This window comes from Vidua chalybeata, chromosome 1, assembly GCF_026979565.1.
Source record: "Vidua chalybeata isolate OUT-0048 chromosome 1, bVidCha1 merged haplotype, whole genome shotgun sequence".
NCBI lineage: Eukaryota > Metazoa > Chordata > Aves > Passeriformes > Viduidae > Vidua > Vidua chalybeata.
In genome coordinates, this window is record NC_071530.1 from 8,291,698 (window position 1) to 8,306,576 (window position 14,879).

Here is a 14,879-nt window from a genome sequence, read left to right on the forward strand (position 1 = left end):
ACAAAAGAACAAATAAAAATATATATATATTTATAAACTAAACAGAACAGAACTTCCAGGGGTCTTTGTTTCCCTTTAAGTCTACTTTGGACTGTCCTACTTAATTATTATTATTATTTTATTATTATTATTTTTAAGTCTTAATCCGTGCTCTCTTTTAAAAATATGTATTTTTTTCTTTTTTTTTTCTTTTAGTTTTTTCTTTTCTTTTTTTTTTCCTTTTTTTTTTTTTTTTTCTCCTTTCTCTCTCTCTCTCTCTCTCTCCCTTCGTGTCTCTGTCTCTCCGTTGGAGCCTGGCGGGCGGTCGGGATGGCGCGGGGTCCCCTCAGCTGGATGACACCATCATGCCCAGCGGGTGCAGAGAGTCACTATCCAGCACCCAGCTGCCGATGCGGTAGAGGAGCCGAGAGTACCAGTGGATGCCGGGGGCCGTGGGGTCTCCCATCGGGGACCCCGCCGCGGAGGGACAGAGGGCGGCCAGCACGGCCTGGAGCAGGCGGAAGGGAGCGAAGGCCCAGTGCGCCCAGCTGTGCTCCTCGATGACGGCGTAGCACGAGGCCAGCACGCGGTCAATGAGGATGGTGCCCTGGGCGGTGAGCGGCGCGTAGGCGCCCGACGCCTCCTCCCGCAGCGACACGCGGTGCACGGCCGCCGGCAGCAGCTGCTGCCCGCCCTCGCCCAGCACGAAGACGCGCTGGCCCGGCCGCACGCGGCTGGCGAACAGCGCCCGGCTGCTGGCGGTCCCCGCCTGAGACTGGTTCTGCTGGGGTGCCACGAAGAGGAGGTGGGCGGCCGTCAGCAGCAGCCGGGCCCGGGGCTGCCGGGTCTCGATGACGTAGAAGAGCTTGTGGGAGCCGTCCTCGCGGTCGAGGAAGGTGAGGAAGTCACTGTAGAGCAGACGGCCCTCCGTGTCGGCCACCAGCACCCTGTCTCCAGGCCTCAGGTCCTTCACCAGCTTGGTCCCACCTTTCTCCAGGTGCACCGTGGCCGAGCCAGGGAAGCAACCCCCAGATTTGGCCGCCACTGAGTTTTCTGTGCAAGGAGAGAGGCACAGCAGGGTTAGAAGAGACACATGCCGGGCTGGGACACGGGGGCATGCAGCAATTTATCACTTCCTCAGCCACCCCAACCCACCAAGAAAGCTCAGGACACAGCCAGACACCCCTCTGAAATTCCTCCACCCTCTTCTATGAACACGCCCCATTTGCACTCAGTGGGCCCATTGAGAATCCCCTTCCTGCCAGATTTGAGCCAGTACAAAATTTCCTCTGGATTAGGAGTTACAGGAGTGATTTGTCTCATAAAGGAAATGAGCCAAAATATTTCCACTGAGAAAACTGATCCAGAACAAAATCTCTTCTGGAAGAAGTTCCCATTTGGCTACTGTTTACCCTGCACTGACACCTGATGCTAGATAACTTGCAGACTTTCAAAGCCGAGTGGTTTTGCTGGCATAAAGTATCTTCTGTAAGCAAGTGCCTGTGCTCTCAATGCTCAGGGTCCTCACTCAGCTCTTACTCAAAGAGCACATCTAGGGCAGTAAACAGCAGAAAACAGGAGCAGACTTTGCCCCAGGGTGCACACAAATTTTGCCACTGCAAGGCAGCAACCCAAATTTCCCAAATCCCCCTGCACAGTGCTGCACAAGCCCCCATGCTGCCTCCAGCCTTCCTGATGTAGCTACTGGACACATCCCACACTCAGGCAGCACCCCTGCCTGGCATCTCCAGCACTCTGCTTCAATCTCTCAAAAAAGAAAGAGACCTCTCCTTCCCCCCTAGAAGAAGCATGCTCTTTTCTATCTCAGAGTGTGTGGTCCCAGCGCAGCCCAACACCTGTGCCAGGCCCAAGCAAAAGCCTCCTCCACCTTCTCCAGCTCTCTTGGGAATTACTCAGTTTAGAGCAGCTGTTGCTGCTTTCCTGTGCTACTGAGAGGAACAATCTCAGACTTAAAGAAAGCAAAAGTAGCAATAAGACTCTGTCTCTCTTGCAAATCACTTTTTGGAAGCTCAGCCACCTGTGGGGTGGTGGGAAAAAAGTCTGCTGAGCTCCAGGCTGATCTCGGTCTTAACAGAGGGACTTGCAGTGTTCCTAACCACTCTGTTTTTTTAAATATTGGGTTATAGGTTGCAAGTGTCTACAGCTGTTGAGATTCTCCATCCCTCCCTTGCCTTTCCCTGCTTTCTCTCAGTTACTTCCTATACCAGTTAAAAGACCTGGTGATTTAGCTCCTAAAGATGGACAGATTTTATATTTTGCCTCTGTGACTGCTACTGAAATTCCTATGATTTAAACAAATCCTTGGAGTGTCTCCTAATGACTTTCTCAGGAAGGACAGGAAGAGTGAAAATTAGACCGTTATTGATTTGCTAATGACTTTATCACTTCTCCTTCAGAAATGAAGCAGCAAGATCTCCAAGGCCTCCCTCTTCAGGGAGGACATGGCAACAAACAAGCTATGTGCTTTATGTGGAGGCCTCTGCTAGTAAACTACACCTTCCTACAAGCTGGCAGTAAAGGTCTGGCTAGAGCTTTGTTTGCATATTCAGGGACTTGATGAATAGATGTAGTAGTGTAGCAGCTCTACAAACATGCCAGTGAATTGGCAGAGGTGTGAAAATCTGCTTCTTTGAGCAGTGCTTGTTTGGGTTCTCTAATTAAAATCCAATAAAGGATCAGCATTGTCATTCTGATTCATGTAATAAATGCAGACACTCTTGGAAGAGAGGACACTTCCATTTTTTTCCCAGCTTCTTCCCCCCCTTTTCTCCCCCTCCCTATTTGTTCAGGTGCAGAAACCCTATGTGCCAATTCACACACATACTCTCCAAAAAACCCAGGACCTTCCAAGCACTATTTGCACAGCAGAGCCACTTTTCCAAGGCACTCAAGATCTGTATTTGAATTTTAAATGTAGAAGCTTGCTCTAAATACTTGCTGTAGCGCATTATCAATGTCCCTTTTACCACCCCTGCCTCTCCCTCCTCTGTTCTGGTGACAATAATTCAAGCCTTGGGGGAACTCTTCTTTGCATTCCAGTCTCCTGGATCATACTTTTTGCAAACAGAGATCTAGATAAAGAATCTTCCTGCTGGCATTATGGGATTTAATCTTCTCATGAGATGCTCTGTCATGAAATGAGGTTTGGACAGTTTAAGATCAGGCTGAGAGAGCGGAATTCAAGCCTGCTCCCTTCAGCCTGCCTCATACAGTCACACGACCCTGCCTGACACCCTCCAAATATTGCCCCCGAGTCCTTGTGTGCCGAATCTCAATGAGCAGCTTGGGGTGGCTCCTCTCCTGTGAAACACCCCTGGGGTGGATTAGGAGGTGCTCCTGGGCTAAGGTCACCGGGCGCCACAATCGGACACCTTGTGCTACAAAGCCCATCTTGGCTATTGAAAGGGGTGTTTCAGATCTCCACGCAGCTGACAGCTTTGCAGGGCCTCTTTTCGGCTAGAAAGGACCCAGGAGCTGAACAAAAGCAGTAGCAGGCTCTCAGGACAAAGCCCACATGGGGCCAGGAGAGGTGCTCAGCCTCTGGGGAGCTCTGAGCTGGAGTGGAGGACATGAACCCCTCCTGCAGGTGGGCACGACAGGGCAGGGCTGGTTTCCCTGCCATGGGGCTGCTGGGTTCAAAGCAAACGGCTATATTTAAAGAAAACCCATTGTTTTCTTTTGCAGCCAAGTGTCTCCTGACACATCCAGCAGGTTGCTGAGCTAGAGTATGCTCTTAAAAAGAGCTTTCGATGTCATACAGCTGGATGGATGGATGGAGGTGGTGGAGCTGGGGGCTGTCACTCGCTGACAGATTTGCCCCACCAAAAAACGTGTCAAGTGTCAAGAAAAGAAACTCTGCGAGTCGGGGATTTCTTGCGAGCTGTTCCCGGGTTGAGACAGCGTGTGGCGTTGTAAGCACAGGGGAGGGGAGGAAAAAAATGTATGTGTATGTGTATCCCTATCTGGGAATTTCCTAGCGGCTACCGCTGAAGGAGGCTGGGGACCACGTTACTTATTTATTTTCCTGGCCGGCTCCCACTTGGAGATTAGCACTCGCGAGTAAGGCGTGCAGCCAGAGAGGCGGCTGGAGACGGCCACGAGTGTTTGTGTTGAACATGCTCCTTGGATGGGGAAAGCATCAGACCCCACGGGGGGAGGAGAAGGGTGTGTGGCTGCGACGCAGCTCTCGTGGGAAGGCTGGCCAAGCAAATCACCCAAATAAAAGTGCTGTGAAAAACTGCTGCAGCTGGCTGGGCTTTGTTTTTTCTTTCCCCCTCACTCTTTCCTTTCTTCCGACGGGGTCGCTAAGAGGCGGGGGGAAGGCCGGCTGCGCCCTCGGGGCTCTGCAGGAGCCGCGGCGGGGCAGGCCGGGTGATGGGGACCCTGCGGGGACGAGAGGAGGGAGCCCGGCGGCAGAGACAGGCGACAGAAGGCTCTAGGGCGCTGAGTCGTGGCCCGGGGGTGTCTCCCCACCTCGACACGTCCCTGGGCAGGCTGCCCGCCTTACCTGCTTTGACGGAGCAGTGGATGTGCGCCTTGGATTCGTAGTAGACCCAGTCGAAGCCAGCCTCGACGGCCAGGCGGGCCAGCATGCCGTACTTGCTGCGGTCCCGGTCCGAGGTGGTGATGTCCACGGCGCGGCCCTCGTAGTGCAGGGACTCCTCGGAGTGGTGGCCGTCCTCGTCCCAGCCCTCGGTTACCCGCAGCTTTACCCCGGGCCACTGGTTCATCACCGAGATCGCCAGAGCGTTCAGCTTGTCCTTGCAGCGCTGCGGGGATACGGGCAGATAGGAAAGGGTCATTGTGGGGGTGCTGCAGCCAGGGGAACACCCCCCCCCCTTCGTTATCTATACCCCCTTGGGCCACATCCTGCTTCTCTTCCCAGCCAAAGAGGCGGCATTCCTGCCCTCCCCGCCAAACGTGCCCCAGGATGGGCTCAGCCGGAGCTGACCACCTTCTCCCCCGCTGCCAGGGAGGGACGGGGAGGTAGCTGAGGAGGAGAAGAGTGAAACCTGGGGACACGGGATGAACAGAGGATCAAAAACCACGAAGACCCACAGGGACGGACCTTTTCCCTGCCCTGGCACCTGCTGCAGGGACAGGGGGACCCCCCTCTGCCGGCGCTGGGGTGTGAGCGTGGCGATTCAAAGCCACCTGCACGGAGCAAATTCCTGCCGCTAAGTGCCCTGTCCCTTCCCGAGAGCAAAGTTTCTGCCCAGAACAAACACTCGCCATATATCTCGGAGTCACGGATTCCCCCCTGGAATGTCTCTGCGGGTCTTTTCAGCTTAATTCTGTGTTGAAAAGGGTATCAATACATGTTAACAGCCTTTATGTTCTGGAGGGAGGGGTGTTTTTTTTCTTCTCTCCCTTCGCCCATCACTCATTAGAGCCCTCAAAGCTGCATGGGCTGGGAGCATTCACTCTGCTTCAAACATATATCGGCGCTCGCCTACAAAGCCGAGCAAATCCATACAATAATATAGCTCTTAGTGAGAAGATGAAAAGCAAGGGAGGGCCAAGGAGGGAAGTTAAGCGGAGCAGGGATTCTATGCAAGCTGGGAGCCCCTTTGTGTGGAGTGAAACCCTTCCAACTTCGTGGAGAAAGTACTGCAGGGTTTTTCATTGACCCTCCAGAGCCACCAGCCTTCCCCAGGCTGAACTGGGCCCAGCAGCACCAGGAGCACGCAGGGGTCGAGTAATGACCCCTAAGGACGGGGGAAAGTGAGGAAAAGAGATGAGCTGAAACCCTGAAAGTTTTGGGGAGATTCCCATCTTAGCCAGGCGGGGAATAGACACACTGGCGACCGGGGAAAAGGATTCTGAGCCCGGCAGAAACAGGAAATCAGCACCGAAAGCATTGAAAAGCACTTGACTAAAGGTACAGAGTTAGAAACACACACACTGCCAGCTTTCTTCCTCCTTTTTGTGAGGAAAACAACCCGTGGCTATACCCGATGTTATTCTCTTGATGCAAATACCGATGTGCCTGTAAGCCACAGGGATGCAGTAAGCTGCTCTTCCCACACTTTTGCTGGCCTGACTGGTATGCTTGGCCTTCTGCAGGACCATTCTCCCCAGCGTGCTCACAGCACAGCCAATAACAGACCACGAAGTCCCCCTTTCACAGCTCCCAGGAAGGCAAAGCTCCTCTATTACTCCGACGACGCTACTTTTAGGGACGTGATAAGGTTGCTTAGCAAGGAAGTTCCCATGTGTTCACCAAGAGCCATAAAAGTGATTCCAGCAACACACAGGTTGATATAAAGAGATATAAAATTCCCCGAGAGATATAAAACACAGTCATGAGCTCACTTTGGACTCTCTGGCCTACCGTTTTATGGAGAGAGATGGGTGTTTGGGTTTCGGCACCGTTCCCGGCAGCAAAGTGCAGTAGTACAAGGAAGTTGAGTTTGATTTATTTTTTTTTTTTTCTCTCTCCCTCTCACACCTGAGTGGATAGATACGCTCCTTCACTGATTTACAGGGGAAAGGGGGAGAAGGATCAAACGTCTCAGCTGGTGATAAGGCGACAGCACTGCGCGACACGGCGATGTCTTGCCCCGCACGGGAGGAGCGGGCGCGGGCAGGGACGCGGACAGCGGTGCGCGCAGCGCCGAGGGGCTCTGGCCGCTCCGGCCCTGCTAACACCCCTTCCCGGCTCCAGGCGAAATAAAGAAGAAGAAACGGCCTCCTAAAGGACTTTTCTCCCTTTTATACTGCTTGAGCTGGATTGTCAGAGTCAAAAGCCGTGAAGCCCAGACTATTTATTAATTCATCGGGTCGTGTGCCACAAATCAAGCCCAATTCTGTTCAGCCACCGTGAAGCTCAGCAGGGCTGCCTCCACTAACGCTTTGTGTGGAGGCAAAGTTGTTCAACAAGCCCTCTCCTGCCAGCTCCTAATCTCTTCACAAATGAATTGCTTGAAGGAAACACTTAACAGGTACCTGTCAGTGTAAACAACCTGGTGGGCTTCCTAAATGCCAAGTTGATCTCTAAATTCCTCACATCACGCACTAGTTGTGTGCCTGCATTACACGAGATTGCTATTTTATTTCATACAAATTCCAGCTTTATCATACTGACCTGGCCTCCTTATCTCTCTCCCCAATCCAGCCAATGGCCGGGGTTGGGGGGAGGAAAGGGAGGAAGGGGGGAGCCCTTAGCAAACTGCTGGTGTCACCTGCAAAGTTGAGAACCTGACTTACCTACCTCTGTTTGCGTTCCCCCCCACCTCTTCAGAAGTTAATATTAACTAGCGACTAATGCATTCGGCAACCACTCTGCAAGTTTAACGATTCTGTCCATGAAAGATCTCTCCATGGTTGAAGGGCTCCCGAAGCCGGCGTTTAAAGGCTGGGATTTAACGAGAGGTTGCTGGCCGAGCGAGAGAGGGAAGGAGAGGAAAGCAAGGCAGGGAGGCCAGTGGCAAGACCGCACCCCGGGTCGCCGAGGACCCGGCCGTGCCCGGGCAACGGGGAGCGAGGGCAACCAGTCCGCTCGCTGCCCGGCCCCGCTCCGCTTCCCCGCTCCCTGCCTGGCCCAGGGGTACCGGAGCTCCGATCGCTCCCCGACCTCGCTCCCCTCTTTGCCGCCGGGTACCCGGCCCTGCGGCCTCCCCGGCCCCGCCGCTTTCAGCCCACCTCCCCCCTTTTGTGTCTAAGGCACGGGAACAAGAACTGAAGGAGGAGGGGGGGGGGGAAAGTATTTGTTTTCGTTTCGTTCGTCTGAGGGAAGTTGACAGAAGGTCAGGAGTTCAGACGCTGCCAGCTAATGCAGCGGGAGCGGCCAGCCGCGTAGCCGGCGCAGCGTGCCCCGGGAGAGCCGCGGGGCCGGGGTCAGCCCGCAGTCCGCCCCCGGCCCGTAGCCCACCGCTCCCGACCGTGCCCCGGCTCCCCCCGCGCCCGCCGCCCCGCTCCGCTCCGCTCCGCCGCGCACACGCACCGGCGCAGCCGCGCAGGGAGGGATGCGCCGAGCCCCGGCGGGAGCCCGTCTCCCGCGGAGCCGCCGCCGCCGCCGCTGCCGCCGGGCTGCGGAGGGAAGGGTGAAACCCGAGCCGCCGCGATCGATACGCGAGGGGAGTAAGTGGAGCTGAAAATGCGAGAGATGCGGCTCCGGAGGCAGCGGGGGCGGAGGACCGCGGATGCGCGGAGGGGCGCGGGCCGCGCCCGAGCGGGGACCGGCACCCGCTCCGCTCCGCTCCTCACCCCTGCGCGGGGCGGCGGCGGCGGCGGCGGCGGCGGCGGGCGGAGGCGCCGCCGCGCTCCGAGGTGCGGTGCGATTTAAGGTGGTCGGGAGGAGATGGTGGCGGCCGCCGGTCCCTCGCCCCGGGAGACACGGCAACGTGCGGAAAATCAGGCCGAGGAACGGGGAGAGTTTGGGAAATTCCACCCCCCACCCCCCCTTCCCCGCGTGCACTCCCCGCCTAGTTTTTCCAGGCGAGTCCTGCTCTAGCACTGAAGGTGGGGCTTAAATGTATTAATATTAAAAAAGCGCTGTTGACCTATATTTGGAGGAAACCCATTTCCAGTGTCTAGCTTGCATGTAGTTTCTGAAACTCCGGGATTGGCAGAGCAATTGACTTCACCGAGCTCTCTGTTGAGCATGAATTATAATTACGAGGTGACGCTCGGAGCGGTTCTCTCTCTCTCTCTCTTTCTCTCACCTTTATCTTTTTCTTTCTTTCTTTCTTTCTTTCTTTCTTTCTTTTCATAAAATAGTTCCGCAATCCGATTCCACCCGAAATCCAATATTTACCCAGTTGTAAACCTTGTGCCATCAGATTTTTTAAAACAGAAGGTGATGCAATGCCGATAAGTTGTAAGTCCCTCCCCTATGGAAGTACCAGAGCATTGGCGGCGAGCATCCTTAAAGAAATATCAATATATTTACGCTCTGATGGGCACAATTGCAGATGATGGTATTGCAATACGAGCTATATAATACGGAATCAGATGAGGAATGGTCGATCCGGCTTCAGCTGCCTTTTGTGAGTGCACGACTGCATGCCTACTAAATTTAGAATATGCTCGCGAGGACAACAATAAAATAATGAAGGTTAAAATGAAATGAAAAGGGGGAAAAAAGAGGAATTAAATAAAATCTATAGAGAAAAAAATCAAGTCAGCAGGCGCAGCAACCGCGGACTACGTTTGTAATAATGAGTGGGTGGCCTGGCGGTCACTATACACTTGGGGTCCTCTGAGCTGTATGCAATTCGTTTGATCAAAGTGCATCCTTGGGGACAAATGCAAACAGCAATCTCTAACCAAGTTACAGGGAACGCCATGGCACGGTAATGACTGTAAGTATCACACAGATTCCCCCACCAAATATCCAAACAGCTCCAGCTCCAGCCCCTGCTAACTTGGCCGGATAGATGTTATTTACATTCAATGGGGAAACTAGTCGAGTTTGGAGGGGCGGGGGGAGGAGGGGGAGAGGGAAAGGGGGGGGCTTTCAAAAATACTAAGACAGATGCGTCCTTTAGGATTGCTCAGAGAGGTTAACAAACACAAATACAGGTATCTCTGTGGCTCTACCTGAGTCATCAGTCTGTCAGCTCCCGTGTTCTCTTCATCCTTAAAAATAATGTCAGGGTTGTAATTTGGGGTTAGTTCTTTAAATCTCTCGGAGTTTCTTGTGATCTTCCCTTCATATCTTCCACTGGCCCCTAGGGTCTTCTCTGCCACATTGGGAATAAACTGCTTATAGGCTAAAGGGGTCAGCTTTTTGGGGTGTCTCCTTTTTCCAATGCCCCTGCCTGGTCCACAAGTCAGCCCAGAGGAGACTAAAAGAGCGCAGATGAAGCCCACCAAGAGAATTCTTGTCAACAGCAGCATTTCGTCCATTGAATCCAATTACTTCAAAGCTCTCTGTGCCTATCCCTGGCTGTCTCTCTAGAGCTCTCTCTCCTCCTATGTCCTTGTCTGCTTTCTGAATCGTATACTATCCACCGATCCCTAGCAAGACAGGTGCTGGAATGGCAGGCTTTAGGTCGCTGATAACGGAACACATCGGAGTTTGGTCGGGAGACAGCAATCGAGAGACAAAAAAAGGGTCTGATTTTAATGGTAGCAAAGCAAGACGCTTGTGAGAGGAGTCTGCCTTTAGTTCTATATTATAGCTGCCAGGGCCGAGAGCTGATTGGCCAAGGCGAGACAAGCTTGTCTTCTGATGTTTTAACCCTCAAAAAGGCAACAAATTCTTGAAAGATTTTTTTTTTCCTTTTACCTGAAGGGCTTGGAGCTGAGAGGGGTGGAGATCGCGCTTTCTTGGGATAACATCAATTACACGCTTTTTTTTTCTTTCTTTTTTCTTTTTTCTTTTCTTTTTTTTTTTTTTTTTTTTTTTTTTTCCTCCAAAAACTTTCTTGGCAGAATGGTACATTTGTCAGCAAGAGGAACAGATGCCTCTCTGAAAGAGGGGAAAAAAATTAAGATTAGCAGGCTGCTTCAGTGCAAGTCAAGTTTCTAAGGGCAGTTGTGGTTAAATAAAATGCCGAATTATCGGGGAGCCGTGCAAATAGGAACATACTTGGGTAATATTAACGCCCCGGGGGGGAATAATGCCATTTCAGAGCGCACCCACCTAAATGGCTTTGTAACAGGTTTCTTGCCCCTGGAAAGGGAGATTGCTCTCCCTCCCAAAGACATACATTTTTAAACACACTCGCCTTTTAGCTGATAAATGACCACTTTAATAGCAGAAACAGGTCTGATGCGAAGCGGCAGTTAAATGAAGTTAGTGTGTCTGACTTGTGTATCACACAACTGCAATGTGGCACTTTTTTTTTTTTTAATAAAATCAGGACTATCATCCAGTTTAAAATAACGTATCTTCGGAAGTGCACGAATAGTCAACTGATTAAAAATAGATGGTCTCTTGAGCACGCTGGGGCTATATTCTTTGTTTCTTTGGTCAAACTCGGAGAGGAGCGTTTTAGACTCTTACACCTCCTTGCGGGGTGTCATTAAGTTTTTAAGAAAAGCATAGTGTTGAAAGCATCCGCAAACACAATTAACAGAGATCGATCCAAGCAAAGTGAATGGAAAGGGGATAAGTTTAATGTTAAATTAATTGTTATCTCATGCAGCGTGGCAAGTGATGTCTTTATCCCGATCTCCAAAAGCTACTAATCAGACAAAGGTGTTGAGAGACGAGCAAAATTGCAGAGATGAGGCTGATAGAGCAGGTTAGACAGAACAGAAGAGTCCCATATGAGCAAACACTTCTCTGCCTGCAAAGTGCTCATTTGCTTCTGCTCCTCAGAAAATACAATTTGTCCTAGGATCTAGAAACTTTCAGGAGTTTTTTAGGAGTTCTTAAAAATTCCAGGACGCTGTGCTAAAGTAATTCAAAGTCCACTTTCTCAGAAAAGCACAACACATCCAAAGAAAAACCAAAAAAAACCCTTTATTTAAGTTGTGGAGTTTAAAAAAGAAAAAGAAAAAGGAAAAAAAGAAATTAAAAGACCTCTTTGGGGTGAACAACTATATGGGAGTTTTCCGGTCTGTGACACTGAGTTGAGTAGTAATCAACTTAAACCTTGAAAATGGATTTTAAAATCAGTTTTTAAGTGGTAAAAAAGTTGTATGCCCGTAAACTGCAACAAACAGGTCAGCACGGACTTTTCAAGGGACAAAGTGGTCTTTTCAGGTAAACTTTAGAAAAGTGGCAAAAGAAGTGGTCCGAAGTGGTCTCATGCCGATTCTAACCGGTGCTCTTTCATCTTTTTTAGCCTATGCTTTTCTTCTGCTATTTATGTTTCTTTATGAAGTTTCAGTGAGTCGTCGATTTCTCTTTCCGATCTTTAAATTGAGGAGTTTTGACTTGGAAATGGGTAAAAAGTTAGAAAGTCAGCAGCTTGGCTCCTAGGTTGTTATCAACCAACTTAGTTGCAGAAACAAGTTGTATAACAGCTAAATACCTGCTTCATGCTATTAAAAAACAAACTTAAGTTTTATCTCGCCGTCTGCGTGCATGCGAGAAGACAGATACAAGGAATATATAATTTATACAAAAGAGGGTATGTTCTTTTGATGTGGTTGCCTAAACAGCATGACTTGATATAACAGTTGATTAAACAGCGCCAAGGAATAAAAGCTATCCTTAATGGTGTGGAACACTGCAAAACTTTTATCACCCCTCTTACCTTGTCCCCCTCCCCATGGGAAGAAGATCGATATCCCAGGCACTAGATGGGTGGACATCGCAGTGAAGAAATCTAGAGAATAAGGATAAACTCCCTCATTATCAGATTGCCATATGTACAAAGCAGTCACCCAAAGATTAACAGGGAAGGAAACGCAAAGAAGGAATTAATTAAATGCAAGTAATAAATGCGCGGGGCGGGGGGGTGGGGGGGGTGGGTGGGGGGGAAGGGAGAAATCAAGAAAAGTTGTAACTGTGGGAAGCTCGAAATCCCCCTCCTATCAAATTAGATGTGAAAGAAAGCAGAGCTGGGGGAGCGGGGAGGCTCTGCTCAGCTTCAGCGCAGGCTGGAGCTGGCGGCGGCCCCGCCGGGAGCCGGGCGGGGGGAGCCGGGGGTGCGAGGGGGACACCGGGGGAAGCCGGGGGAACCGGGCCGGCGCTCCCGCCCGCCCCGCCGAGCCTCCGGGATGCGCCCTGCCTCTCCTGCCCACGAGGAGCTTTTCTTCTTTCTTTTTAATTATTATTTAAATGCCACAGCTTCTGGGAAAACAACAGCCCCCAAGTCTCCGCTCCGCGCTCCCAGCGGCACGGGGGGCGGGGGTCCCGGCCCTGCCCCGGCCCGCCGGCCCCGGCCCCGGCCCCGGGCTGCCGGGGAGCCCCGAGCCGAGCCCTGCCCGCCCCACACTCCGCCACAGCAAGCACCCCAAGGCAGCAGCAGCCCCCGGCCGGCACCGACGCCTTCTGAGGAGGGTCCAGAGCCCGCAGCCGCTGCTGTCCCCATGGGCCGCGGCGTCCCTCAGGGCTGCCCAGCGTGAGGGTGCCGGGGAGGCCCCTGAGTGAGGCCCCTAAGTGGAAGTGACTCGCTCCACTGCCCTGCCCACAGCGCCAGGTCCACTGTGGAGCTGCCACCAGGCTCCTCAGCAGCCCCCAGAGCCCTGCTGGAGCGCTGGGGCCCTTGGGTCATCCAGACCTTGATCCACACCACAGTCCTGGGAGCATCCACTACTGACCCCACTGCGTCCCAGTGCAAGTACCCAGCAGAGCCCCATGGCCCCGCACTCCTCGCTGACACACGGGCTCTTCCAGGGGCTCAGCCAAACCCACTGGAAGCTCTCACTGTGGTGGCACGCATGGCGCCATTGCCAGCACTGTCCTGGGCCATCCCCATCCAGCCCGGGCTGCAGAGGGGCAGTGATGGATGCACCCAACCCCCAGACAACCTCTTTGAGAATCAGACATCATCTTCTTTTTTTGTGAAATCCGGATTTGCTGATGGCTGTGGGCTCTGCATAAAGCTAAGGAAGGGTTCAGACTGTGCAAGAGAGGTTGCTCAGTGGCCGTTTGAAGTTTCCAGATTTTCCTTGCACTGATAAATTTTGGTTGATGAATCTTAAAATACAGAAAACTACACATGCAAATGATGTGTGACTTTTAACTGGATCTTAACTATTTATCATCTTTAATAGCCAACATTTGTCCTCATGCTTAATGTATAATTTTTCAAATAAATTATCCTTTTTTGGAGCATGAAAGCTTCATTCTTGTAGCCTCTTTGCACCTGTGGCACTTCTCAAGAAATTTGGGATCAGAGCAATCATTGCCAGAGAAGTAGATCATGAATAACTTCAGTGAGAACAGAGGTTATACTAGAGTAAAGCTGGTGAAAATAGAAGGAGACTCAGGAAGAATTTTCACCTGAAGTTTTGTTTGATTCTTTTATATACCCCACCCTCCTTCATGGCAGTGTTAACCCATTTTCTTTAAAGGAATTGGTGCACATCCCTGTTGCCCATCCTCATGGTATTGCAATACCTATCTTGAAAATCAACTTAGAAATTTCAGTTCAGAATTCCTGGCTAGTTGGCAACTATATCTTTATAATAACAAGCAGAACAATTCTTGTTCTATGGAATTTTCTACCGAAAATCCCAAAACCCTGGCACCAACAAGAAAAATTAAGCTCGTAATTTTCCACACATTTTGGTTTGACAGCAAAATTCAGGGAGCCATGCAGCTGAAACCTGGTATAGCTTTGCTGTCCCCTTAGTCTGGCATTAGTCTGTGAGCATTTCTGCCACAAGAAAAAAAAACATTTTGTATGATGGAGAAGTAGAAAATATTTGCTTTCCAGAATAACTGTGCATTGGTTTTGCAGTTTTCATATCCATTTGCTAGTGGATTAATGCTAATCATTGTCTTGGATATGGTCAATAGAGGCTTTCATCATACATGCAAAAATTTTTGTAGGCAGAATGATTCATAAGACATTGTTATCTAGGTTTTGTTGTGTATTTGCTGTTGAACCAAACTTTAAAGCAGAATTTCCCACAGGTCTCCTTATATCTTCATCAGGGCAATATGTAGTGTCTGATTATAGGTTTATAGAGAAACCCTTGCATTTCTCTTTTAGATCTTTTCATTTCTCCTTGAATAACCCAACTATTTCTCATTCCAAAAGTCCCAGGTGGTTGTGAGTATAATTTTTTTTTTTTTTTTTCCTTCTTGGATTGTAATCTGCATCCCTTTTGCAGTTACTTCCTTCTGGTCATGAATGGGGAAAATCCCAAGCGAGGTGTTTCTGTCCGCGGGGACGGTGGGAGGGAAGCAGCCACTAGGGGAGCTCGATGTTGGGAGTAACCCCTGAGCACCTTCCTCACGGCTTACACAGCTTTTCTGCAGTAGAAATTTGAAAGCAGGTGTTAAGTTAAAAAAAAAAAAAAAAAAA

At 50.9% G+C, this 14,879-nt stretch overlaps 1 protein-coding gene and 1 long non-coding RNA gene across 2 annotated transcripts; both read right to left on the reverse strand.

The window, feature by feature from the left end:
• Positions 1-267: 267 nt before the first annotated feature.
• SHH (sonic hedgehog signaling molecule) lies at positions 268-10,290 on the reverse strand. The gene is made up of 3 exons (XM_053967338.1): positions 9,544-10,290; positions 4,508-4,769; positions 268-1,032 (listed from the first exon to the last, which is right to left on the reverse strand). The coding sequence occupies exons 1-3, from the start codon at positions 9,850-9,852 to the stop codon at positions 326-328; spliced, it is 1,278 nt and encodes a 425-aa protein (XP_053823313.1). The 5' UTR covers positions 9,853-10,290; the 3' UTR covers positions 268-325.
• A 906-nt stretch (positions 10,291-11,196) lies between these two features.
• Positions 11,197-13,624, reverse strand: LOC128801465 (uncharacterized). The gene is made up of 3 exons (XR_008435191.1): positions 12,857-13,624; positions 12,156-12,227; positions 11,197-11,832 (listed from the first exon to the last, which is right to left on the reverse strand). It is a non-coding gene; the product is annotated as an uncharacterized LOC128801465 (long non-coding RNA).
• Positions 13,625-14,879: the final 1,255 nt, after the last annotated feature.

What these genes read in the sequence shown, in the direction of transcription:
- SHH (XM_053967338.1), bottom strand. Translation starts at nt 9,852, where the DNA reads ATGGACGAAATGCTGCTGTTGACAAGAATTCTCTTGGTGGGCTTCATC. An exon ending in CTGACAGACTGATGACTCAG is followed by an intron (nt 4,770 to 9,543) that starts GTAGAGCCACAG and finishes GTATCCCCGCAG; the next exon opens with CGCTGCAAGGACAAGCTGAA. An exon ending in CCACTGCTCCGTCAAAGCAG is followed by an intron (nt 1,033 to 4,507) that starts GTAAGGCGGGCA and finishes CTCCTTGCACAG; the next exon opens with AAAACTCAGTGGCGGCCAAA.